The sequence below is a fragment of the Lagenorhynchus albirostris genome, chromosome 6, assembly GCF_949774975.1.
Source record: "Lagenorhynchus albirostris chromosome 6, mLagAlb1.1, whole genome shotgun sequence".
NCBI classification, from domain to species: Eukaryota; Metazoa; Chordata; class Mammalia; order Artiodactyla; family Delphinidae; genus Lagenorhynchus; species Lagenorhynchus albirostris.
Genome location: NC_083100.1, coordinates 9,145,133 through 9,169,233, shown reverse-complemented (window position 1 = coordinate 9,169,233; position 24,101 = coordinate 9,145,133). Strand labels below are relative to the sequence as shown.

Below are 24,101 nucleotides of genomic sequence, written 5' to 3'. Positions count from 1 at the left end.
GGCACAGAGGAGACATCGAGCAATGAGCAAGATGGACCCATGTTCTGACCTCATTTGAGTTTCGCTCAGTGAACAGGATGTACACAGACAGTTAATTACACTTGTGATAAAACAGAAACAGACTCACAGTCTTAGAGAACGAACTTATGGTTACCAGGGGGGAAGGGTCCGGGGGAGGGATAGTTTGGGAGTTTGGGATTGACATTAACACGCTGCTATATTTAAAATGGATAACCTAGAGACTGTCATACAGAGTGAAGTAAGTCAGAAGAGAAAAACAAATACCATATGCTAACACATGTATATGGAATCTAAGAAAAAAAATGGTCATGAAGAACCTATGGGCAAGACGGGGATAAAGATGCAGACCTACTAGAGAATGGACTTGAGGATATGGGGAGGGGAAAGGGTAAGCTGGGACGAAGTGAGAGAGTGGCATGGACATATATGTACACTACCAAATGTAAAATAGCTAGCTAGTGGGAAGCAGCCGCATAGCACAGGGAGAGCAGCTTGGTGCTTTGTGACCACTTAGGGGGGTGGGATAGGGAGGGTGGGAGGGAGACACAAAAAGGAGGACATATGGGGATACATGTATATGTATAGCTGATTCACTTTGTTATAAAGCAGAAACTAACACACCATTGTAAAGCAATTATACTCCAATAAAGATGTTAAAATAAGTAAATAGAAAAACATAAAATGGATAACCAACAAGAACCTACTGTCTAGAACAGGGAACTCTGCTCAATATTATCTAACAACCTAAATGAGAAAAAAATTTGAAAAAGAATAGATACATGTATACCTAACTGAATCACTTTGCTGTACAGCAGAAATTAACACAACATTGTAAGCCAACTATACTTCAATAAAATAAATTTTTTAAAAAAGAGATCTGATACTATCAGAAACAAATGATACCTGTGACAAGTGCAACCAAGAGAAAATACCCTCTGCCTGCTGGGTCAGAGAAGGCTTTGTTCAAGGTGACCTGGAGGCTGTGTAACAAAGGAGGAAGGAGGGTGAGGGGGTTGGCTTTGGGGACGGAGCGTGTGAAGGAGGGAGGAGACATACTGAGCAGGCCCTGAGAAGGATGGAGGGTGAAGCGTTCATGTCAAAGTGACGATGCTCAGAGAAATCAGGCTGCTGGCGACCCTTGGGGCTCTGGGTAGGGATTGGAATATGGGTGTGGATTATGTTCTATTTCTTGACCTGGGTGCTGGGTACGTGTGGCCTTTCCCTTTGTGTTCATTCCTGAAGCTGTACAGTAGGTACCTGCATTTTTCCACAAGCACGGTGCATCAGTGCTCCTCAAGATGCCGGCCTGCGATGAGACAGGAATCTGACCAGAATAAAAATCAATGCGCTGCTGTTTCCACTGGGGTCTTGCTAGGAAACCAGTGTGCTCAGAGTCACAGCTGATTTACAAGCTCCTGATTTTTGCAGACCTGCGGCGAGCAGGCTTGTAGATGTCACCAGTCTGTGGACCCCAGATTGGGTAGCACCTGTTATACTTCAGTAATAAGTTAACGGAGAAAAAAGGCCAGTGTGGCTGGCGTCTAAAGAGGGAAGGGAGAGTGACCAGAGATAATGCCCAAGAAGTATGTTATAAAAGCAGAGGGAGGGACGTCCCCGTTGGCACAGTGGATAAGACTCCACGCTCCCAATGCAGGGGGCCCGCGTTCGATCCCTGATCAGGGAACTAGATCCCACTTTCATGCCGCAACTAGTAGTTTTCGTGCCACAACTAAGGAGCCCGCAAGCTGCAATTAAGGAACCTGCCTGCCGTAACTAACACCCAGCGCAACCAAATAAATGAATAAATAAATATTTAAAAAATATGGCAATGCTTTAAGAAAAAAAACGAGAGGGAAAATGAATTCAAGGAGCGGAGGAAGAGGGGAAGGAGAAGGAGGGAGAGGAGGACTGTGTCCCCAAGAGACACACCAGAGTGCAGGGGGGCAGAAGCAACGGGGTGCTCACCCCCAGAGACCAGGCGTGCAGCCCTGACCAGCACAGCAGGCCAGGGCCCTGGGGAGCCTGAGGGCGAGGCCCTGCCTTTCACTTACTTACCCTTTATGGGAATATTTCTGTGACAACTTGTTGTTGCACTTGAACAGACATCTTTTATCCTTCCCTTTTCTAAAAAGAAAACAATTAATAGTCATTTATAACTGGAAACATAGATTTACGTGCTTTATGTGTCACTATCTCAAAGTAATTTTTTCTGTCTTTCTACCAGTTTGGAGAGCAAGAGAGACAGGAGTCCTTATGAAAGAAAAATTATAGCATTGACCAAAAAAAAATATAGCAAGCTCCAGGTAATAGATGGGAAGGTTAAACGTATTACAGAAGGCAAATTTTCACAAATTAATATATATTAATATATAACAATATTACATATATATATATATATACTTAATACAAATACTAGAAGTAAATAAAGGATGTAGCCTTATAAATATTACATAGAAAGGGCTTTTTAAGGCAGAAGTACAGGGCATAAAGCAGTGATTCTCAATGATGCGTGATTTTGCCCCCAGAGGATATCTGGAAATGTTAGGAAATCTTTCTGCCAGACTGGGAGGCAGGCGCTGCTGCCGTCTGATGGGTGGACGCCAGGGATGCCGCTGAACGTGTCACAATGCATAGCACAGCCTCTGCAACCAGAATTAACTGGCCCCAAATAACAACAGCGCAAAAGCTGAGAAACTCTGACATAAACCATACTGGAAAAAATAAACTGATGTGCCTAAGACTCTCGGGAATTCCCTGGGGGTCCAGTGGTTAGGACTCCGCGCTTTCACTGCCATGGGCCCAGGTTCAATCCCTGGTCCGGGAACTAAGATCCCACAAGCCGCACAGCATGGCCAAAAAAACCCAAAAACCAAACCAAACCAAAAAAATCGAAACCCTCCACAGCCAAAAACTTCTCAAGTAAAAGACAAACACAAAATAAGAAAACTGCAGCAACCAGGGGTTAATCTCCCAAATTGATCAAACAACAAAAAAAGAAGAGTCATATATAAAACTAGGCAAATATGAATAGGGGACCTTCAAAAGAAAACGTTCTGAAGAAAAATTTGTTTAAAAAACAGGCATCTTAGTAAACACAGGCTAGATAACGCTGTAGTCATCTATGATACTCCTAAATCCCAGTGGTTTATTACAGGTGTCGGCAAACTACGGCCCAAGGGCCAAGTCAGCCCAATGCCTGTTTTTTTCTTTTTTAATAAATGTATTTATTACTTATTTTTGGCTGCTTTGGGTCTTTGTTGCTGTGCGCGGGCTTCCTCTGGTTGCGGTGAGCAGGGGCTACTCTTCGTTGCGGTGCGCGGGCTTCTCATTGTGGTGGCTTCTCTTGCTGTGGAGCACGGGCTCTAGGCATGCGGGCTTCAGTGGTTGCGGCACGTGGGCTCAGTAGTTGTGGCTTGCGGGCTCTAGAACGCAGGCTCAGTAGTTGGGGTGCACGGGCTTAACTGCTCTGCGGCATGTGGGATCTTCCCAGGCCAGGGCTCGAACCCGTGTCCCCTGCATTGGCAGGCAGATTCTTAACCACTGTGCCACCAGGGGGGCCCCTAATGCCTGTTTTGGTATTAATGTTTTATTAGAGCGCAGCCAGGCCCACTTGTTTATATTTTTGTCTCTGCTGCTTTCACGCTACAATGGCAGCATTGAATAGCTGCAGCAGAGACTTTATGGCCAGCAAAGCCTAAATTATTCACCCTCTGGCCCTTTTTAGAAAAAGTTCTTCAAGCTTTGGCTTGAAAGTAGCCCTCTCACTTCCACCCACATTTCTTTGGCCAAGTCACGAGGCCATTCCTGAGTCCACAGGGCAGAGGTGTGTGACCTTCTGAGATGCTGGTGAGCAGTACTGTGACCTTCCAAAGCATATTTAACCACTCACAGAGCACAAAGAAATTCCAAGGAAAACACTGGTGGACTATCATTCTTGGCCTTTACGTTCGACAAACAGAAAAGTCTTGTTATTTCTGTGTTCGTGAAGATGTAGGGAAGAGGGTGTCCACACCGCATTCATGGGAGTCTAAACTGGCAACAATTTGATCATCCGTATGGGATTAGTTTAGTTTATTATTTTAGTTTAGTTTAGTTTTTGGCCTTGACGCTTGTGGGATTTTATTTCCCCAACCAGGGACTGAACCCAGGCCCTCTGGAGTGAGAGCACAGAGTCGGACCGCCAGGGAATTCCCAGTATGGGATAATTTTAAATATGCAGACCCACTGACCAATCTACTTCACTTCCAGAAATAAACCATTAAGAAATAAAACAGAGAATGTGTCCACTTCGAAGTCTGATGCCACTCCCGTCACTGGATCCGCCCGAATCAGAGAGGAGCCCCCAGACTCTGTGGAGCAGAGGTTGCTCTGCTGATAGAAATGTAAACAGTAGACCCGGGGGAGTGGGGATCGGGTTCTGCAGGGCACAGCTGAGGCGACCTGCACCCTGAGAACACGGTTACCTCTCCCAACAGCCACCCCCAGACCGAGAGACTCTTGCTCTGTCTTCACGCCCATTCGTCTGCCCCCTCCTTCCGTTAGTAACTTCATGCATCTGCGTCACCCTGTGCCTGCTCCACGGGAGCCCCACCCACCCGGAGCATCCAGGTGACAAATTCCATCGCCAGCCTTACCCTCCGGTGCAGGCTTTGGGGCACGTTCAGCCCTCGCTTTCTGGGCCCGTGTCATGACCTTCGAACTCCTGGGTGAGTCGTCCTTCCTTCCAGTCACCTGCTCCACCACTTGGAGCACCTCTTGGGTTCTGCGTCCAGGTGAGGCTGACCCTGGGCCAAAGAGCGATTTGTGAAGAGTTTTCATTGGGGTCCCAGTGGCCCTCCCCCTCCCCGAAGCCTCTCGCACTCCCAGTTCCCTCACTTTGAGACCTCTGTACCCACTGCCTCACTTTTATCGTGCTATTTCTCCATAATTACTCCTCTCTTCTCTTGTGGGTATCTTTCTTTCTCCCCCAAACTCCTGTTTCTCTTTTCCCCCTTCAACTTCTCTTTCTGACTATTAATTACATGTGTATCAACGAGAATCTAAGCTCCATGAGGGCAGGGAGTTTTCTGTTTTGCTCACTGCTGAGTCCTCAGAACCTAGGACATGTACCAGCACACCCCTCAACTCAATTCATCTCTGCGGAATGAATGTGTAACAGGCAGCATGTTTCAGAAAATATTCAAATTATGTATTTTTCACCCTTATACATTGTCATGTCCAGGGTTCCCTAATTATTAAATCAATAAATTTCAGGGAAGGGGCAGATGCTGGCTAGATCTGAGAAGAAACTGCTCGGCTGAGGCCGTTTCGGAGATGCTACACTAAATCTTGAAACACAAATTTGTTGAGAGTGAAAGAGATTTCTTTGTTTCAAAAATTACCTTTATATACCCACAGGAGAAGCTTAGAGGTCTGAGTGTCAAGTTTTCCTAGAAGTCGTTGGTGGAGAGAACTCAGCATATGACAAGGAGAGAGTGGCGGCGCTGGGGACTGAGAGAAAGTGACAAGAGGAGGAGAAGGGCGAGCAAGGAGGTCCTAGCCCCCACCCAGGTCAAACCCCAAGATTAAGGGGTGTTGGAAACAAACAGAAAAATTCGGGGTATGTCCAAAGCAGTGGAACACATGTCATGATTCATGTTTGGGGGCTGACAGGAGATTCCCTCTCAGGGTGCTGCATTCAAAGGTCTGGAAATCCAAGGGGATCCCCAGCAACCGGCACACCTTGAACTAAAGCAAAAAGAAGGAGAAAGGAGAGGGGAAGGGGAAGAGGGAGAGAATGCAGAGGAGAAGGAGAAAAGGTGATGAGCACAAAAAGGAATAAAGCAGAGGATCCAGAAAAATGCAGAGCTACATACATTTCTGTTTCTTATACTGCAAATCACATGATTGTCACGCATGGAGTCAATGCAAGCTAAGCATCGCTTCAGGTGGTTCTGAACACTCAGTGACAACGAATCTAACTCCAGTTTGGGACTGGGAGTCTGAATCCTGCCCGCACGTTCAGGTTTGCTTTGTCTATTCTTCCTGGCTCTGAACTTGCACTGGACACAGTCCTAATCTCAAAATTGACTGAGGCGTTCTGCCCACCTCCACCCCATTCCTTCCCAGTGATAAGAGAAAAGAAACCTGTTGGAATCAACATGGTTCTCCTTTTGTGAGGAGGGGCCTTTGATGGGATGACCTAGGGGTCGAGATGGGGCTGGCCGTGCTCTAGTGACACCCGGGTGGGTGGCCGTGTGGCTGGAGAGAAGAACCCTGATGAACATCAAGGGAATGACGACTTCACCCTTCTTGCTTACCTCTTGGGAGACCTTTTTTCTGTCTTTTTTTGGAACTTGACCAGCTATGTATTTTTCTCTTCCTTCCTAAAACAGAAAAGAAAATCATCTCTTATAGCTATATATATTGATCTACAAGCTTGAAATGTCAATACGTTTTAAGTAAAATTTTTTTCTATCTTCCCATCACTTTGGGGAGGCAAGAAAACCAGGAGACCTATGCGAAGAAAGTACTCGGAAATGAAAAAGGATTGAATAAAGAAGTAATAGAGATATACTAAATTATTAACATTAAAATATATCATTTTCTAATTAATAACCAGTTTTTTCAAGACTAGAAGAAAATAGAGAGAGAGATTGTTATAAGCCATAGATATAAAAGATCTTCTTAGCCAAAGAAGGAAGGTCCTTAGCCAAGGACCCAAATTGTAAAGGCAGAAGATGAACAAATTTGACGGCTTAAAAATTTTAAATGCCCATACTTCAAAAATCATCCACACAGTGTTAAAACGAAAAAGGGGAAAATCGCAATATATGTAACGTTAGGGGGTTACTGTCCTTAATAGATAAAGCAAAAGATGAATAGTATGCTGGGAAAGTGGGCAAAAAGCATAAATTGGAAGTGCTAAAAGAGGAAATACAAATGACACATTTATTTTAAAAGTGTCTTTTTTTTAAAGTTTTTTTTTTGATGTGGACCATTTTTTTAACATCTTTGTTCAATGTTACAATATTGCTTCTGTTTTATGTTTTAGGGTTTTTTTGGCTCCGAGGCATGTGGGATCTTAGCTCCCCGACAAGGGATCGAACCTGCACCCCCTGCACTGGAAAGCAAAGTCTTAACCACTGGACTGCCAGGGACGTCCCTAAAAAGCATCTTTAGATAACCAATAATCCCCTGAAAATGCATTGTTTAGTTTTAATTATACCCAAACTTTTAAAAAGTTTTATCATGTCTGGGTTGATGAGGATGTAGTTAATGAACACTTGTGTGTTATTAAAGGAAATGTAAACAAATACATTTTCTGGAGAACAGTTTGGTAACAAATATGAAATTTAAGATATATAGACTCTAACCAAGTAATCTCGCATTTAGAAATTAATCCTGAGGAAATTATTGGACAAGTGTGCAAAGATACCAACACACACAATATGATTTCTATTTTCAGATAACAATTGGATATAGCCTAACTTACTACCAATAGATTATTATTGAAACAAATTGTTAATCACACAACAACGAAAAAGGTGTTTAAAGTGTTTATAGGATGGACTAGGTAGTATGAGCATGTATATATATACATAAAGAATGTATACATTCTTTATAGCCACTATTTTGGAGGGGATGATGTGGTTTTCTGTCACACACAGCAAGCTAATTTCAAAGGCTACAGCATATTGCTTTTATAGTATGAAAACATTTCTATGTTGAGAAAAGCACACATCTGTAAAACAGCACACATCTTTTTCTGGCTTAGATGTCTTTTGTAGCCCGAAGGGCATAAAAACCAGTAAAAATAATATCAAACCCACCCTAACAGAGACCAAATAAGTTCTTTACACTTACGGTTTCCCCCAGGAGATTCTCCCAAAGGCAGTTTGCTTCCCTTATCCATGGGATCTAGAAGGTATGAGAAAGAAAGTGATTTTTAAATAAGCAATCTTTATGTTTTGTGACCACATTCATTTCAGACAATACTGAGTTGGTAAAGCTTTGACAGTATTATTTCTATCCCTTTCATTATAAAGGAGGATGATGGTTCCTGAAGAGGGTTCTGGGGACCAAGATGCTGCTAGTCCTGTGCCAGCCAGCCTTTATCCACAGGCTCTTGGGAAAACCCATTAATCCTTTACATCTCAAATTTGAATAAATCGTTCAACTTTCTCCAAAGGTGGTTGTGAAAATAAAATATATTATTCAGGATAAAATTAGAAATATACATTGTATGAGTCAGTGTAATGCAGGAAAAACTTGCTAAAAATGATAGTTTGTATTTTAATACGGTCAAATATAATTCATTCTTTCTGACAATAATTAGATATTTGTCATTTGAAAGTCACATTTGTTGTGTGGGAGTTCTGTGAAGATGTGACACAGTGACTGAATTACCAGCAAACAGAAGAATGCTCTGCTTTTTTTTCCCCTCCAAGGATAACAGTAACAATGTGAGTAACAGTGGCCACGGTGAGGAGTGAATTAACGTGCACCATTTTTCCAGCGTATGTCCACAACAATGTCAGACGCTCGTGCTCCGTCATAGTATTACATTTGTGTTTATGATGAGCTGTTCTCATCTCAATTTTCACAGAAAGGTCATGTGAGAAACATGGAGATTGGGATCTTAGGAAAAACCTGGATGGCTTGGCACTGCAATAAAGTGCCATGAATATACTTAGAGCATGAATACTTGGCAGTGGTAAGTTGCCCCAAAATTGGTTCTTGGGGGTGAAAAAAACTCTTTTTATGTATAAAGCACAAATAAATATATCCAGTACAGAAATGGATATATAATATACTTGTAGTATTGAAATATCCTGGGGGGTAGGGTTCATGATTAGAAAAAAAATCTAAATGGGCAGTGATAATGAAAAAATGGCTGAGAAACTCTGACTCAGAGTAAAACAGCTCTAAGTTTGGGCTCCTGATGACCATACTGAGAGACTTGCAATCCCTCACCTTTACCGTGGGTGAGTCTTGGTGGTGTGCTGGGTAGCTCCTGGGGTCTCTTTCTTTCATCCATCTCTGAAGTGTCATCACTGACCTCTGAAAAAAGAAACAACATTCATCTTATATCTCAGTAGATGCCCTCTAGAAAGTCCACGCGGAATCTCCCAGAGACCCAGGAAGGACCTTGCACACTCTGGAGCTGAAGGCTGGAGGTTCCAGTCCTGATGAGACCCTGCGACTACCTCCTGAGAATAATTCTACCGCTGGGTCCTGTCTGCCACTCAGGGGAGGAGCAGAGCAAGGCTGGTCAGCAGTGGTTCCTCCACTAATGGAATGTCCAGTGGGGGGCAGTCATCTGAGCCCCTGGACCAGAGGTTTCGGGGAGCCCCGGCAATACTTTCAGGAGACCTTCAAGGTCAGAATTGTTTTTATAATTAGATGTTCTTTGCCTTTTTTTGCTATGTTGACTTTTGCACAGATGAAGCAACAGCCAAGCAGGTGAAAATTCTGGTGCCTCAGTACAAATCAAAGCGATGTCCCCAAACCTTAGAAGGTAGCATTGCCTTCTTCACTACCACTTACTCAACATGGAAAAAAAAAGCCAGTTTCATTTAAGAATGTTCTTGATGAAACAGTTAAAATTATTAATTTAATTAAATGTCTACCCTTAAGGACACATCTTTTTAATAGTATATGTAAAAAACTGGGTAGAACATGTAAAGAAGCAGTTTGCTGCATCTTGAAGTACCACGTTGTCTCAAGACTAATACTCAAGTGATTGTTTGAGTTGCAAGCTCACTGTAAAATTAAGTGAACCAAAATTTTCTAATTGTTTATGATATTATAAAATCATGAGTAGAAGATACACTCGAAACACAAGACAGCATAAGACATTTTATTACAACAGAGTATATGGTCTCAGACTCTACATTACAACTCACCTTTAAGAAACTATCCCTTGTTGAGTTTTGGTGTAGTATCAAAAGTGAATATCCACAGATATCTCAAAAGACTGTTAAAATACTCCACCTTTTTCAGCTACAGATCTGTGTGAGGCTGGATTTTCTTCCTACGCTTCAACCAAAGCAACAAATCACAATTGACTGAATACAGAAGCAGGGATAAGAGCCCAGCTGTCCTTGATGGTGGAGGTGAGGGAGCAGGGAATAGGTAAAGGAGATTAAGAGATATTGGGCTGGCCAAAAAGTTTGTTTGGGTTTCCTGTAAGATGTTAAGGAAATACCTGAACAAACTTTTTGGCCAACCCCAAACAAACATCCAATTATAAAATAAATAAGCTATGGGGATATAATATCCAGCATAAGAAATAAGGTCAATAATATTGTAATAACTTTGTATGGGGACAGATTCTTACTACACTTATTATGATGATCATTTCACGGTGTATGCAAATGTCAAACCACTATATAGTGTACCTGAAATTAACATAATACTGTACATCAAACATATTTCAATTAAGAAAAAAGAAAAAAAATTCGAAAGAACCTTTAAAAATAGAAAGCAATTGTTAACAAGATATAGACTGATGCTATTAAAAATGTTCCCTCTCAGCTTTCAATATAATACAATGAAGATATACACAAAAATATTAAGAAAGCACATGGAAAAGATAGTGAAAAAATGTTTTTCTTTTTTAAGAATCCAGCCACCTTTGATAAAGGTAGACATTAAAGAGATTTGCAAAAATGTACAATGATACCACTCACCTAATTTTTTAATTTGAAAAATATATTTATTTTTCATAAAAATATGTTATTTATGGTAATAGGTAATTGGTTTCTTGTGGGCTGCAGGAGAGACCCTCCCACGCTGAGCATTCAGATGACAAATTCCATCACCAGCCTTACCCTCTGGTGCAGGCGTTTGGGCACATTCTGTCCTTCTCTTTTTTGCTCTTGTCATGACCTTTGTGTTCCTGGTTGAGTCGTCCTCCCTGTGAGTCACCTGCTCCGCCACGTGGAGCATCGTTTGGATTCCATGCCCAGGTAAGGCTGCCCCTGGCGAAACAGTGATTTGTGAATAGTTTTTACTGGGGTCCCAGTGGCGCTCCTCCTCCCCCTGACAGTGACCTCCTTCTCACACTCCCAGTCCCCTCACTTTAAGATCTCTATACCCCTGTGCCTTGCTTTTCTCCTGCTATTTCTCCGTAACTGTATATTTTTTCTTGTGCACACCTTTCTTTCCCCCTCCCCCGCCCCCAAACTCATCACCTGCTCTCACTCTCTGTGCAACCTTTTGAAATCAATCAGATAAATCTGGGGGAATCCCCGAGCACTGGGGCTGATTTCCGGTTTCCTGGCTTGAGACCCCTGCTGCCAGAAAGTGCCACATCCTAGTAAACATGGCCGGATGCTCTGTTTTAGCAGAGGAGGAGTCTTGTGAAGCACTTTTCCAGGTTCCCTAGGGCCTGTGTGTGATACAGGAGACAGGAGAGATCCAGGGGTCCCTGGGTGCCTCTAGCAGGGAAAGTGAAAGGTATCAAAGAATTGAGAGGCAGGGGCCCTGCAATGGGGAATGAGGCTGGGACCTAGAGGATTTGCAATGCCAGGTGAGGGGTGGTGGTGTTAGCGTTAGGGTTCTCTTCTCCCTTTATTTTGCCAATGAATTTTAGATCTGTATCTTTGGACCAGGTTTTTTATCGAGTGTGCCACATTGGCATACTGTGGGGAAATTAAGTTTCCTTGATTGCTCAGTGCTTCTGTAAAAAGCCCGAGCCTCCTGAGACACAAAAGTGTATACAGTATAAAGATAGGGGAAAGCAGCAAAAAAAATGTTTTCTCTTTTCAGGAGGAGAGGATGGCTGTCCTAGTCCTGTATATAAACAGGGCAGAAAATCCATCATGCTTTCTCCTGTGTCTGTAGGGTATAACCTGCCACTCACACAGAAAGATTTCATCAGCTCTCTTCTCAAGCCTGTGGGTCTGCGTGTGGGGGAAAAATGCTGCTGTGTTGAGCTGCTTGTGAACAACAATAAAGAATTCTTTTCCCTGATCCAGGGGCTTTGTGTTTCTGCAATATTCATATACATAAAGAACATCACTCTGCAGGAGGGGGTAATATCTCAGAGCCTCACAGTACTTGATGAAGCACATACCTGGCACACGTGCATAGGTTAGCACAAATCTAGAAACGAGCAGGTCAAAAATTGAATTCTAAAAATTTCCTCCCAATATATTTGCATCCTTTCTCAGCAACGGCATCACCACTCACCCAGCCATTTAAGCCAGAACTTGAAGAGCAAGCCTTGATTTCTCTCTCTCATCCCCAGCTTCCAATTTACCAAGTCTTATCAACTCTACCGTCAACTGATCTCGAATAGACCCTCTTCTTCTATCTCCACTGAATCCAGGCTACTATCAACTCCCACGGCACCTGCCCTCTCAAGGGGTTGCCCTGTTGCCATTCTTTTCTATTTCCAATTCATTCTTTATGTAACACCAATATTGGTCTCGTCGTTTAAAATTGGATCATGTCACTTCACTGATTAGATCTCTTCAATGGCTCCCCATTGCATTTAGAATAAAATCCCACCTCCCACACCATGGCCGACAAGGATGAGCTGTCTCTAGCCTCCAGCCCCCTCTTGTGCTCTCATCTTACCTCTCGGGAGGCTTTTTTTCTGCTGTCTCTTCCTTGAAGTTAACCAGATACTTCTTTTTCTCTTCTTTCCTAAAAAGAAAAGACACAGATCATCTTTTATAGCTACAAACATTGATCTACTAACCTCATATGTCAACAATTTTTAGCTTTTATTTTGGGTCCTCAAACCACAGTGGCCAGGAGGTCATTGGTGACCTTAGGTGATGCTGAAATTCTAAAGTGGCAGAGGAGAGAGAGAAGTGAAGAAATGGAGACAATAAGTTTAGGTAACTCATTTCTAGAAGTTTGGTTGTGAAACGGAGGGGAGAGCTATGGAGGCTGCTGAAGTGAGATGAAGATCAAGAGAAAGTTCCTTTTACGAACTGTGATAGGCTTGGGCATTGGTTGAATGAATGTCCTTGTGAGAGGGAGATGCTGAATTCTCAGGGAAGAGAAGGGACCATGGATACTGTCAGAAGAGGTGGAAGGATTGCCTTGGAGAAAAAGAAGGAGCTGGAAAGGAGAGGAAAGAAGCAGTTGGGGTTTGCAGGGTGGGAGCAGGAAGTGACGGAATTTCCATCTGATTTTTTCTATGAAACAGGAGTAAAGGTCATCTGTCATGCAAAAAAAGGAGGCAGTGAGGCATCAGAGGTTTAGAAAAAATTGCTCAAGGTTTGAAAGGATTGTCACAGGAAGTGGAGCTGTGACACAGTGTAGAGGGATCATTTGTGCTGGAATTATGAAGACACAGTGGGTACGCACTGCTCAGCTGTGTGCCTGTCCCCAGCAGTGCCTGATTTCAAATGCAGTGTGCAGGAAGGAGACAACAGTTTCCTCGAACATCTGCCAGAGAGTTCTAGGAAAAGACAGAGAGACAAGGCAGGTGAAGATAGCAGAAGGTTACTGAAACGATGGGTCTTCAACTCTGAACTGGTAAGAAGGGTCATGAAAGAAATGCAGATGATGGATTGGAGAAGCAAAAGGCCAGTGGACTGGTCAGCCAAATGAGGTTGAAGGACAGCTGCAGAGGAAACAAATTGTAAGGAAGAAATCGGGGGGGAATTTTTGAATTCATTTTTATAGATTGGGCTGAGAAGGAGAGATCAGAAGTTGAGCAATAGTTATAGAAGGAGCAAATTTCAAGCATTAAATGTCAAAAAAAAAAAAAAAGGAAATCTCAAATTATCTATTGGGAAGTTGAGCCAGGTTTAAATGATGAAAAGGCCTGTGGATCACCTTTGGGTTCAGGAGGGCAAGAATGGGTGGGGAGAAAAGGTCACTGGAAAGAAGCAGAAGAAGGATTTGAGAGGTCAGGATATTGGATGGGTCTGTTATCCACGTGTACCTTGAAGATGTCCAGGATGATGGCAGGACTTGAAGTGACAGAAAGACTCTAAATCAGCCTTGAGTTCTTCCAGGGAGCAGTGGGAAAGTCAAGAGATGATAGTGATGAAAAGGGAGTGAGCATTTCACTTGAATGGCTAAGCCTCAAAGGAGGGGACGGGGAGCAAGGGGCCGGGTGGGGCAGCGTGTAGCAAGGGGTGGCATCCAACCTGCCTTCAGCCATGGGGTGAGTGGTAGTAGAAAATATGCAGCCTTGTCCTAAGAGGAAGCAGAGTCCTCTTGGGGAACAAACTTTCAGTTAAAGAGGGAAGTGAGACTAACCCTATAAGAAGCCGTGTGTGTAGGAGACCTTGATGATTTCAGAACAAACAATTCCGATGGGTGCATATTTCAATGGCCACAAATGCCTTCTCGTTTCCCTATAATATTCATGAAGGCCTTAGAGGAAGACGCAGTGAATGGGAAACAAACTGTATTGGGCATGATGACTATAACCACCTAGCGGGTGCTCATGATAAGATGCAGCTCCAAATTCACCCTCCTGAGATCTTCAAGAGGAAGGCAATCCTTACCTCTCTTGCTGGGAGGTGCCCTGGATGCCTCTTGGAGCTCCTTTGGGTCACTTTGTTCAGAAGCATCATCTCTTATCACTGACAAAAAATATATAATTCACGTTAGAACTGAGAACAGGCTGACGAGAAAGTGCTGAGGGAGATTGGTGGGAGAACCAGAGGGTGGAGAGCACCTGCAGCACAGGTCTGGGGACTCGCCAGGGTTCCCTGGCTCTGCCTTGGTTTGATCAACTTGTGATTACTGCTACCTGTGTGATTATCACAGTGAACCAGGGAACAACTGCTCCGCAGAGGAGGGCTCAGTTGGAGCCCTTTAGAAAGGTTTCCCTTTCTAAGACTCTCAGCAGCTAGTGTGCGTGGTGATCTTGAATTCTGACGGCCACAATGAGGATGAATGCTTCTGCCACATGAAAAGTACATGCTATTGCTCAGACGTCTGTGATGTGATCTTTCTAAACTGCTGTATCTGTGATTATTTCATCTTGAGAAATAGTGAAGGAGGTTAAGTGCCTTATGTATTTCCACCTATTTGCTGTCGAAGAAAGCAGGGGTCAGCTTGTACTTGCCAGCGCTTGTTAGCAGCAAGAACATACAAAGTTCCTCTAGCTTTTGCTGCACGAAGAAAGACAGAAGGACTTGAAGCCATGACAGATAAAGACCCATCTCACAAAAGGCGGTCACTTCCTTGTTCACACAAGGCTGTGAGATCTGTCTCAAATTCCATCTTACAGAGGAATAGCTAACTGAGGCAGCTAGCAAGCAGTCGTTAGACTTTAAAAATGATTTGTTTCATTTCAACTTATTTAAATATCTTAAAAATCCAAATGATGTACAAATGACGAGGGTTGAATGTGAAAGTTCCCCCAGTCAGGGTGAGGGCTGGGAGTGAGGACCGTCCACGTCTGAGCACCAATTCAGTGTCTCTGTTCGCTTTGCATTTTGATGCAGCAGTTTGGACATTTGCCTTCTTGAAGTGGCCTCAGAGAGTGGCTGAGTCAAATAGTCCTGCCATGACTCAGCCCCTTGTCCTTTCCCCAGGGTTCCCACCACATTGCCCCCTGGCAGATGAATGTTCTCCCTCTGCAGACCCCTTAGTGGTGTTCGGAGTCCAGGTCATGATACTGAGCAGGACACTGTGGGGCTCGTGGGCACAAAAGCCTTTCTGTGTCCCCCCATTTCTCATTTCTTGAGTATAGGAAATAGGCTTCATTCAGCCTCCATGACCTTCCCTGAGTTCCAACCAGCAGGTTCAAACAGATGCTAATTAGGGAAGGGAGGGGATGTGGAGACAAGGGAGGACCCGGTGAAAGAAAAAATAGTGCAGCCTTGGGGCAGGGTCCTGGTTCCCCCTCAAGGGATACGCATAAGGGTAGCTTTGAGCTGTTTTGCAGATACTGAAACCCCCACCAGGTGGAAGAAGTTAACAGGATGCTGCCCACAACCACGTAGACCCCAGACCGGTTGAAGCCAGAAGGTTGATGATGCTGACTCCCACTTACCACCAACCAATCAGAAGAATGCCCACGAGCTGATCACGCCCCCTTTGAACTATTACTATGAAACGTCTCACTACCCGCTCCAAGTTGGGACACACAGTTTTGAGGGCACTAACCTGCTGTGGCCCCCTTTGCCTGGCAAAGCAATAAAACTATTCTTTTCTGCTTCACCCCAAACTCTGTCTCTGAGATATAATTCCATGTCTGGGTATAGAGGCTGGATTTGGCTTCACTTGGGCAAGTACTAATGGGGCTCCTGTCCCTCGCCCTCAGTGCCACCTCCCAGTCCACCTTTCCCAGACCTGTCTCCCTCACCCTTCCCAGGGACTCTCTCTCCCTCTCCAAGCTCCTGAAGACGGGGTGAGCAGCATGAGCTGGGCCAAGATGGTGATGGAGAGCGGAGAGGAGAGCCCCGTGTGCGGATGACCCAAATGGCTTCTCTTCGTGGTAGATGCGAAAGCTAACATGAGCCTAAGTTGTCCAAATCAAGATTACCTGGCACGGGGCCTGATGGAGCGCAGGACATCTCTTGAGTGTCTTCTTTATCTTTTATTTGGGGGATCAGGTTGTCACTGGACACTGAGCAGAGGAAGAAAAGGAATTTCAGATCCGAGGACCCAAGAGCAGGAACCAGAAGTGGGAGGAACAAGAACAATCTATTCCAGCAGGTAACAATGATGGGCCAACCAAACACCAAGGTCCCTTGAGGGTGGGGTAGAGGGGGACAGGGAACAATTATTTCCTTTCTTTTTCTTTCGTTTTTGGCTGTGTTTTGTGGCTTGCGGAATCTTAGTTCCCCCAAAAGGGATCGAACCTGGGCCCATTGCAGTGAAAGTGCTGAGTCTTAACCACTGGACGGCCAGGGAATTCCCCAATCATTTCCTTTCAATCAGTCACTTACTAATTTAATAACACAGACACTTTTTTTTTTCCTTTGAAAATCTAGAGGATGGACTCTTTCATTGTTACTGGCTTCTGGTTATGCTAACCTTATTTGGATGGTACTTTTTAGATGGGTGGAGAAAACATCCGGACCAAACAGGGCCCTTTATTCTCGGTATTGGAGAGCTCAGAACCCATGATACCATTTTTGACAGCGGCCAATAATATTCCACATTTACATTTAATGTAATCAAAGTCCTTTATCCTGATGGTTGGGGGAGATAAATGACACAATTTTAGAAGCTAATCAGGTCCAGCAACCTTTAAACATTTTATCATCTTTTCTAATAATTTTGATAACCTCCAAACCATATAAAAACGAATATGGTTGAAACTGAAAGGTCCCTGTAATCAGAGGGTGAGCAGTCGGTCAGCACTGAGGGTGGGTGTGTTGCACAAGTTACTTTCCAGCTCAGAACAGTGTGTTTTGAGTGTTGGTTTGACAGGGCTCTTGGACGTGATAGCATCAAAGTGGCTGTGATAGCATCCCTGACAAGAGGTCCTGAGCCGTGCGTCGGCCCCCGTCTCGTTTTTTTCCTTGTCACTCCCAGTTCTTTTTCCTGGGGCTCCTGCCACAGCCCTCTTGGCTTGTAGGTGTGTGTCCTCCCTTCACAGCCACCTTGAGCTGGGCAAGTCGGCCCCAAGCAACACTGCCTGAACAGGAATGGGGTAGCTTGGGCGTCTCTTGTGAATTTTCATCACTTATTTGGGATATCAAGTTGTCATTGGTCATTGAAGACAAGAAGAAAAATCACAGGTTACAGGGACAGGGTGTCAGGGAGGAGAGTGGAAAAAATGTCAGGGGCAGGCAGAGTACCAAGGGCCAAAGGGCAGAGGGTTGGGCTGTTCAAGGGGTGAGAAGCAGGTGTTCTGGGTTCTGGGGCTTACCCAGGCCCCTGGCAGTGCCCACATCCTTCTTGGAAAGAGCTGTGTATGGTGGTGCATGCATGGGAAGGAGCAGATCAAAAAGACAGGACCCTGAGGTTCTAGGGCCACAGGCACCCTAGGCTGGGGCTGCACAGGTGTTAGACAGGGTCTGTTTCTCACCTGGAGTGAGCCTTCCTTCCTGGGTGATTCCAGGGAGAGTCACGGTGAGGTCAGCAGGGCTGGGATGCTCGTGCAGGATCTCAGCGCTGGGCTGGGCAGGTGCTCCGGGCTCGCTGACACTGGGTGAGCAGGGTGGGCGGCTCGATGGGGGGTGTTGGCAGGTGGGCGGCGGCAGCAGTGCCCTGACGGAGCTCCTTCCTGCTGGGTTGGCTGCGGCTTCAAGAGGAATCGTTGTGATTCTGCCCCACCCTCCATTGGAAGTGACAACTGGGATTGGCGAAGGATCACACATTAGTACCTCGGAATTATTTGGAGAAGGGGATATCTTTATACTTGACATTCAATAGGACAAGGGCGTGGAGTCTTTCACTCTCTCACAGGTGCGCAGAACTGAGTCATCATCATCATCGACCATTTGTGGTCCCTTTAGATTTTCTTTCTTCAATTTGAACATTTAGTGCTATAACACCTGCTTCTAACCTCTGATCTCATACCAAAGTGGTTTCACACATGAAGTTGAGATTGACTTTGTACCCAGGGATTTATTTTCTTTAGTTTTGGCTTCAGAATTTAGACAATTACGTACAATGCTATAATGCTAAATGTCATCCTTGTTTTAAGAAATAAATATCTCACACCTCCCTGGAGCAAATAAGAGACAATATAAATTCCTTCGCACAGTGTATTAGGACCTCTATATTCTGGTTTCTGCTCATTTCTGCAGACTCGGTTTCCACGTCTTCTCACCTTGCACCCTGTGATCTGGCCACACCAAACTTCTCTCCCATCCCCAATACCCCAGGCCCTGGGCTTTCTGCATGCCATTCCCCTGCAAGGCCAGGGTCGGGTTTCTTTTATGATTCTACTCTATTTATTTCAGAAGTAAAGTTGTCTCAACCAGTGAACAAAAAGAGGAAAGTAAGGCCAGATTTTGGAGAGGGTCCCAGAGCAAAATCGCAGAGTTGGATCCAGAAAGATGCTGGAGCTCAGCCAGGCCAGGGCTGTGGGGTGGGTTGGAGGTACATATCAGTGTGTGGGTCCCTCTGACTCTTAGATTTACTTAGCCTGGCCTTTGAGCACATATTTCTCCCAGCACTGCCCTGATCCTGCCAAGAGCTCAGGCCCACGTGCAGCTGTGCCTGCCTGGGGGAGGACTCTTCTCTTTTGCTGCCCCTTTAGCTCAAGGAATCATTCCTCCCTTTGAGGAGGAGCCTCTTAATGGGAAAATATCAAAGACCAGATGAAGAGCCGTCAACGGGCTAGCCGCCACATAGCCATATCTCCCACTGCCACTAATAAGAATGTCACAATTCCGTGTGATCTCCTGGTCCTTCCCTTGTTGTTCTCAGAAAAATGAACCACGTACTTTGACTCAACTAAGTGATTTTACTGCCTGCTCCTCTTACTCTTGCTGCTTTCTTCCCAGCAATGTCACTGCTCTTTTTATACTCCTTTACTTATTCAGCTCTTTCTCTTTCCTCAAGGAACTTCATTCTCTACTTCTTTCTCATACTCTGTCTTTCTATCTCTGTGTCCACAGTTCCCCTTCCTTCCTCTTTAGCTACCTTTCTTCCCTCCTCTAGCTTTACAATCTGTCCTCCAGCTGTCCTAGTTTAAAATAGTGACCATAATCTTGGAACCTGGTATTAGGAGACCCAAGTAGGACTCTTGGCTCTGCACTTAACAGACAAGTAACTTTGGGGAAGTTCTTCTGAGCCTTAATTTCCTTATGTGTCGTATGGGGATAATAATGACTTCATTGGATTGTTCTAAAGATGACATAAGATAATCATATAAAGTGCCTGGGATAATGCCTGGCACATAGTAATCACTCAGAAAACAAACAAAACCCAAACTAAAACAAACCAAAACAAACCAACAACAAGGACCTACTGTGTAGCATAGGGAACTATACTCAATATCTTACAACAATCTATAATGGAAAAGAATCTGAAAAAGAATATATATATATATATATATATATATATATATATATATATCTGAGTCACTTTGCTGTACACCTGAGGCTAACACAACATTGTATATCAACCATACTTCAAAAAAAAAGATACTTATTATTATCCATCCCTATCCATTTCTCTTCCTCTCTAGCTCTCCTTGTCCTTCTGCCAGACTTGGTTTCTGTCACTTTATGCATTCCCTTCCCTAGAGACTGTCCAGTATGCTAAATTGTACAATTTCCCCCCAACTCATAGAACAGGTAAGACAGAAATGTTTGTGTCTTCTAGAAATTCATCTTAAAGAACCAGGGCCAGGGGCTGCTTTTCCTGTCCCACTCGTGAGAGAGAACGGTCCATCTCTTCCCAAAGAGAAAGTGGGCAGTTCAAGTGCATGTTCCACAAGGCAGAAAACCAGCCCAAACTTTTAGCATAGCAACTTCTATCATGTTTCTATAGCCCCAAAGTTATTCCAGAAGCCTCATACCCCTTTTGAAGCTCTTGAGGGTCGTCATCAAGTTGGGGTATTCACTCAGGTTTATTTGGCTGAACAACGTCTCCAGAAATGACAGACTAAACGTATTCTCCAGTTGAGTGAGGATGTTGTACACGACCCTGGATAAAGGGACCATATTTCTACAGGCTTCCAGAGATTCCTTTAAAAGCGAAGTAAAGGATTATTATAAATGGTTATAACATGGAATGGAGATTTAGTACACACTTGTGGTTTTCTAAGCTGTAAGAAAGTGATTCTGCTCTCTTAAGAAGGAATTTAGTGCAAAATGTCAATAGTAAAATTCTCTGACATAGAGAAATCACAGTTCCACAGGTTTACTTTTGGAGCTTCATATATATATGGATGGTCACAGGAATTCAGCATTCTTGAAAATAAGGCTCTTGTGAACCTTATTTTAGGTATATTTGAGGGAAGAGAGAAATGTTAAGGAAGGAAAGTGGAGTCAAAGGCTGCTACTGTGTAATTCTCCAAGGCTTTGGGCAGGACTCTTCAGCAATGGACCTAAGAGTTGGTCACAGGTGGCAATTCTGTGGATTGCTTGTTAGCCTCTGCTCTCTCTTTCCTTCTGTCTTGGACTTGAAATGGCCTAAATGGGAAATCAGAGAAGTCCTCCTGATGAGAGGTTGGCCAAAAGGAGAAACATGGCAGGAGAGAATCAACTACAAAATACTTATTGAGAAATGACTAGGCTCAGTGAGCTCATCCTAGGGTACCTAGCAACAGATAAGACCAGCATGGTGCTACCCGTGTTGGGGGAGAGGCACTGTCAGGTGGAGAAGATGGGCATTAAATAATAAACACAAATTTAAAAAATACTCAATTCCTATTGATAGCAGTGTTATGAAGGGAAAGCATGGATTGCTATGGGGAAGAATAATGAGGGGGTCTTAATTAGATGAGTGGGCCAAGGACCCTCTCTGAGGAGTGACATCTGAGTTATGATATGAAAAAGGGTTGGATCCAAACAGGCCAAGACTGGGGGAAGATTGTTCTACCAGTGCTAGCACTTTTCTGGGCTTGGGGCTCAGGAAACGCTTTAAACAACCAGAATTATATGAAAAGAGTGCCATTTTTGTCCACATAGCCATATCTCCTACTGCCTGTCTTGCTTCACATCAGAATGGACTGTGGGTCACAAGCTCTTAAGCGTTGAGATGGTACCCTTAGTGGGTTGAATGGTGCCTCCTCATATCCAAAGATATGTCCGCTTGAAACCTGTGAAAGTGACCTTATTCGGAAAAAGGTTCTTTGCAGATGTAATTAAGGATCTTGAGATGAGACCATCCTGGATTACGGTGGGCCCTAAATCACAGTGACGAGTGTCCTTGTAAGGGAAGAGAAAGGGAGAAGACACAGAGAGGAGAAGGCAGTGTAGAGATGGAAACAGCGAGTTAAGTGACGTTTCTGTGAGCCAGGTTTACCACGGATTGCTGGTACCACCAGAAGACAGGAGAAAGTCTCGAGAAGGAATCAACCCAGTCAACACCTTGGGTTTGGACTTCTAGCCTCCAGAACTGTGAGAGAACACATTTCCTTGTTTTAAGCCATCTGGTGTGAGGTCACCTACCCTGGACACCTTCTTTCCCTGGTAATGACCATTTTTGTCTGGAACTTCCAAATTCTAAAAGCCCCGGGGTCTTGTGGTTTGAGACTTCAATGATCTGGCCTTCTTGGTGGGGGCTGGGTTGCCATGGCAAAGCGGTCAATGTGACTTACCTGGTACAGTCTCTCGGTGATGAAGAGGTTGTCTCGGAGACCTTCGAAGAAGGGAAATGGCTTGTTTATGGCATAAGCAATCTCCAGCTTCTGAAGTATAAAGTGCTGTAGAAGAACCTCTTTCAAGGTCCTGGTCATGGTGAATCTCCTACGGAAGAGGCACAAGAAGAAAAGAGAAGCAAAGACTGAGGAGTTAGGGGAGCTGCTCTCCGTGTTGTACAGCATCTCGAGACAGGCATCCTGGTCCCAACGGCATCCCTTAGCCGTCTGAAAAGCCACATCTGCCAAAAAGACTCATGGGTATAGGAAGCAGTGACAATGCCCAGCAACAACAGAAGCTGAAAGTGACCCACAATGTGACATTGAAATCCCAAAGGGGCTGCAGGTACTAAATAGAGCTACTATTTACCGTGAGCTTCCTGCATGCCAGACTGTGTACTAAGGGTTTCACATGCAGTAACTTATTTGATCTTCACAAAACCCTTTCAGTCTGGATTGCACCTATTTATATTGTCAAGGACGTTGAGACATAGAGAGGTTTAATAACTCGCCCTAAGTTGCAAAACTTGGAAGTGGTAGAGAGGGACGAATTCCAATTTTCTGGCTCCAAGTGTGTAGTCTTAAATACTATGGTCTGTGGCTACATTGAGCTGAGTTAACCAAGATTGCCGGGACTCAGTTTAAGTATACACTAGCAATGCTCACACAAAAGGGAACGCTCAAAGACGAGTAGGAAGATGGAAACCTGATAATATTTAGAAACGTTATTAAACCGCCTACAATCTCTGACATGCAAACAGGCCTGACGTAAATAAGAACACGAAGGATGTGAAAGGCATGATTAGCAAAGGTGACTTGACTGATTTATTTTATGTGTCAATTTCACATCTCAGAACAGACATGTCTTTTCCCGTGCCCATGTGACATTACAATATTTGACCATTGGTAGGCCATGAGAAAATATTGATAAGTTATAATAGGGAGAAAATGTACCTATGATATTCTTGACAAATTGTCAAGAAAAGGGAGTCACTGACAAAAACTTCGATCACCTAGAGATTTCTTTAAAAACAAAACAAACATGGATTCCATTTTTCCAACTTCACCTTGTGTCGAAGAAAAAGTTGAACTGTTAATTAATGACTATTTCTAGGGATTTAATCCCAGTGGCAGATTGAGCGACCCTGTCTCTTTCTCCTCATTCCCAAATAGTTAAGGTTAACAGGAAAAAATATACATTGTATGAAACAATCATCCACAACAGTACTAGAAAACAAGAGACGATGCCACAGGGGATCTAGAATTGTGATGAAATCCTAGAAGATAGAGAACAGATGGGAAAGAAATCTACCGTTCACCATCTGCATAGGGGAAGGATATTGCAAAGATCAGCACAGAGCCAGAAAACACCAGAATGATCACATGCTAAGAAGAGGAAGGGGCCCTGGATGACTATACTACAGCATTCAGAATAGAACATCCTCCATAACCCTCATTCTTCATCTGTTATGATTGCCAAGGGTGAACATGAAGCACAGAGAGGTTAGGCAACTAGCCCAAGGTATTTGGTGGCAAGGCAGAGCTCATCTGACCAAAGTCCCATTTCTCACTAGTGCATTTTACCATGTCTCATATATGAGCATTCAGATTTGTATTACGTAAAAGGGTCTGAAAAATGAATAGGCAAAGACAAACATTCAGTGCAAAAGACATAAACAGGCAACTGAGTCAAATGCACAATTAATATGTAAAAAACATGGTAACTCACTAGTAGTCGGAACAGTGCAAACAAAAATAATTTAATAACGTTTGCCTATCAAATTAGTCAGGATAAAAATAATAGCAATAATCATAGACAGTCCTGGTGAAGATGTAAATAGGTCCAAACTTTCTGGAGGTTAACTTAGTAATCGGTACCAAATACCCTAAAATATGTATTCCC

The 24,101-nt window shown here is 43.9% G+C and overlaps 1 protein-coding gene across 11 annotated transcripts in view; it reads right to left on the bottom strand.

Annotated features, from left to right (window-relative positions):
- The window catches only part of SP110 (SP110 nuclear body protein), a 44,818-nt gene that overhangs the window by 20,085 nt on the left and 632 nt on the right, over window positions 1-24,101 (bottom strand). For 8 of the 11 annotated variants that reach the window (XM_060151891.1, XM_060151892.1, XM_060151895.1 and 5 more), the window contains exons 2-14: window positions 22,160-22,307; window positions 20,414-20,582; window positions 17,969-18,235; window positions 16,475-16,558; window positions 14,484-14,561; window positions 12,589-12,657; window positions 10,836-10,985; window positions 8,977-9,063; window positions 7,867-7,920; window positions 6,321-6,386; window positions 5,403-5,450; window positions 4,656-4,805; window positions 2,077-2,145 (exon numbers count right to left, since the gene is read on the bottom strand). In XM_060151891.1, the coding sequence (XP_060007874.1) occupies window positions 2,077-2,145; window positions 4,656-4,805; window positions 5,403-5,450; window positions 6,321-6,386; window positions 7,867-7,920; window positions 8,977-9,063; window positions 10,836-10,985; window positions 12,589-12,657; window positions 14,484-14,561; window positions 16,475-16,558; window positions 17,969-18,235; window positions 20,414-20,582; window positions 22,160-22,297 (1,429 nt within the window). In that variant the 5' untranslated portion in view covers window positions 22,298-22,307. The remainder of the gene's footprint in view (window positions 1-2,076; window positions 2,146-4,655; window positions 4,806-5,402; window positions 5,451-6,320; window positions 6,387-7,866; window positions 7,921-8,976; window positions 9,064-10,835; window positions 10,986-12,588; window positions 12,658-14,483; window positions 14,562-16,474; window positions 16,559-17,968; window positions 18,236-20,413; window positions 20,583-22,159; window positions 22,308-24,101) is intronic. The other 3 variants (XM_060151893.1, XM_060151899.1, XM_060151894.1) reach the window with 2 other exon arrangements.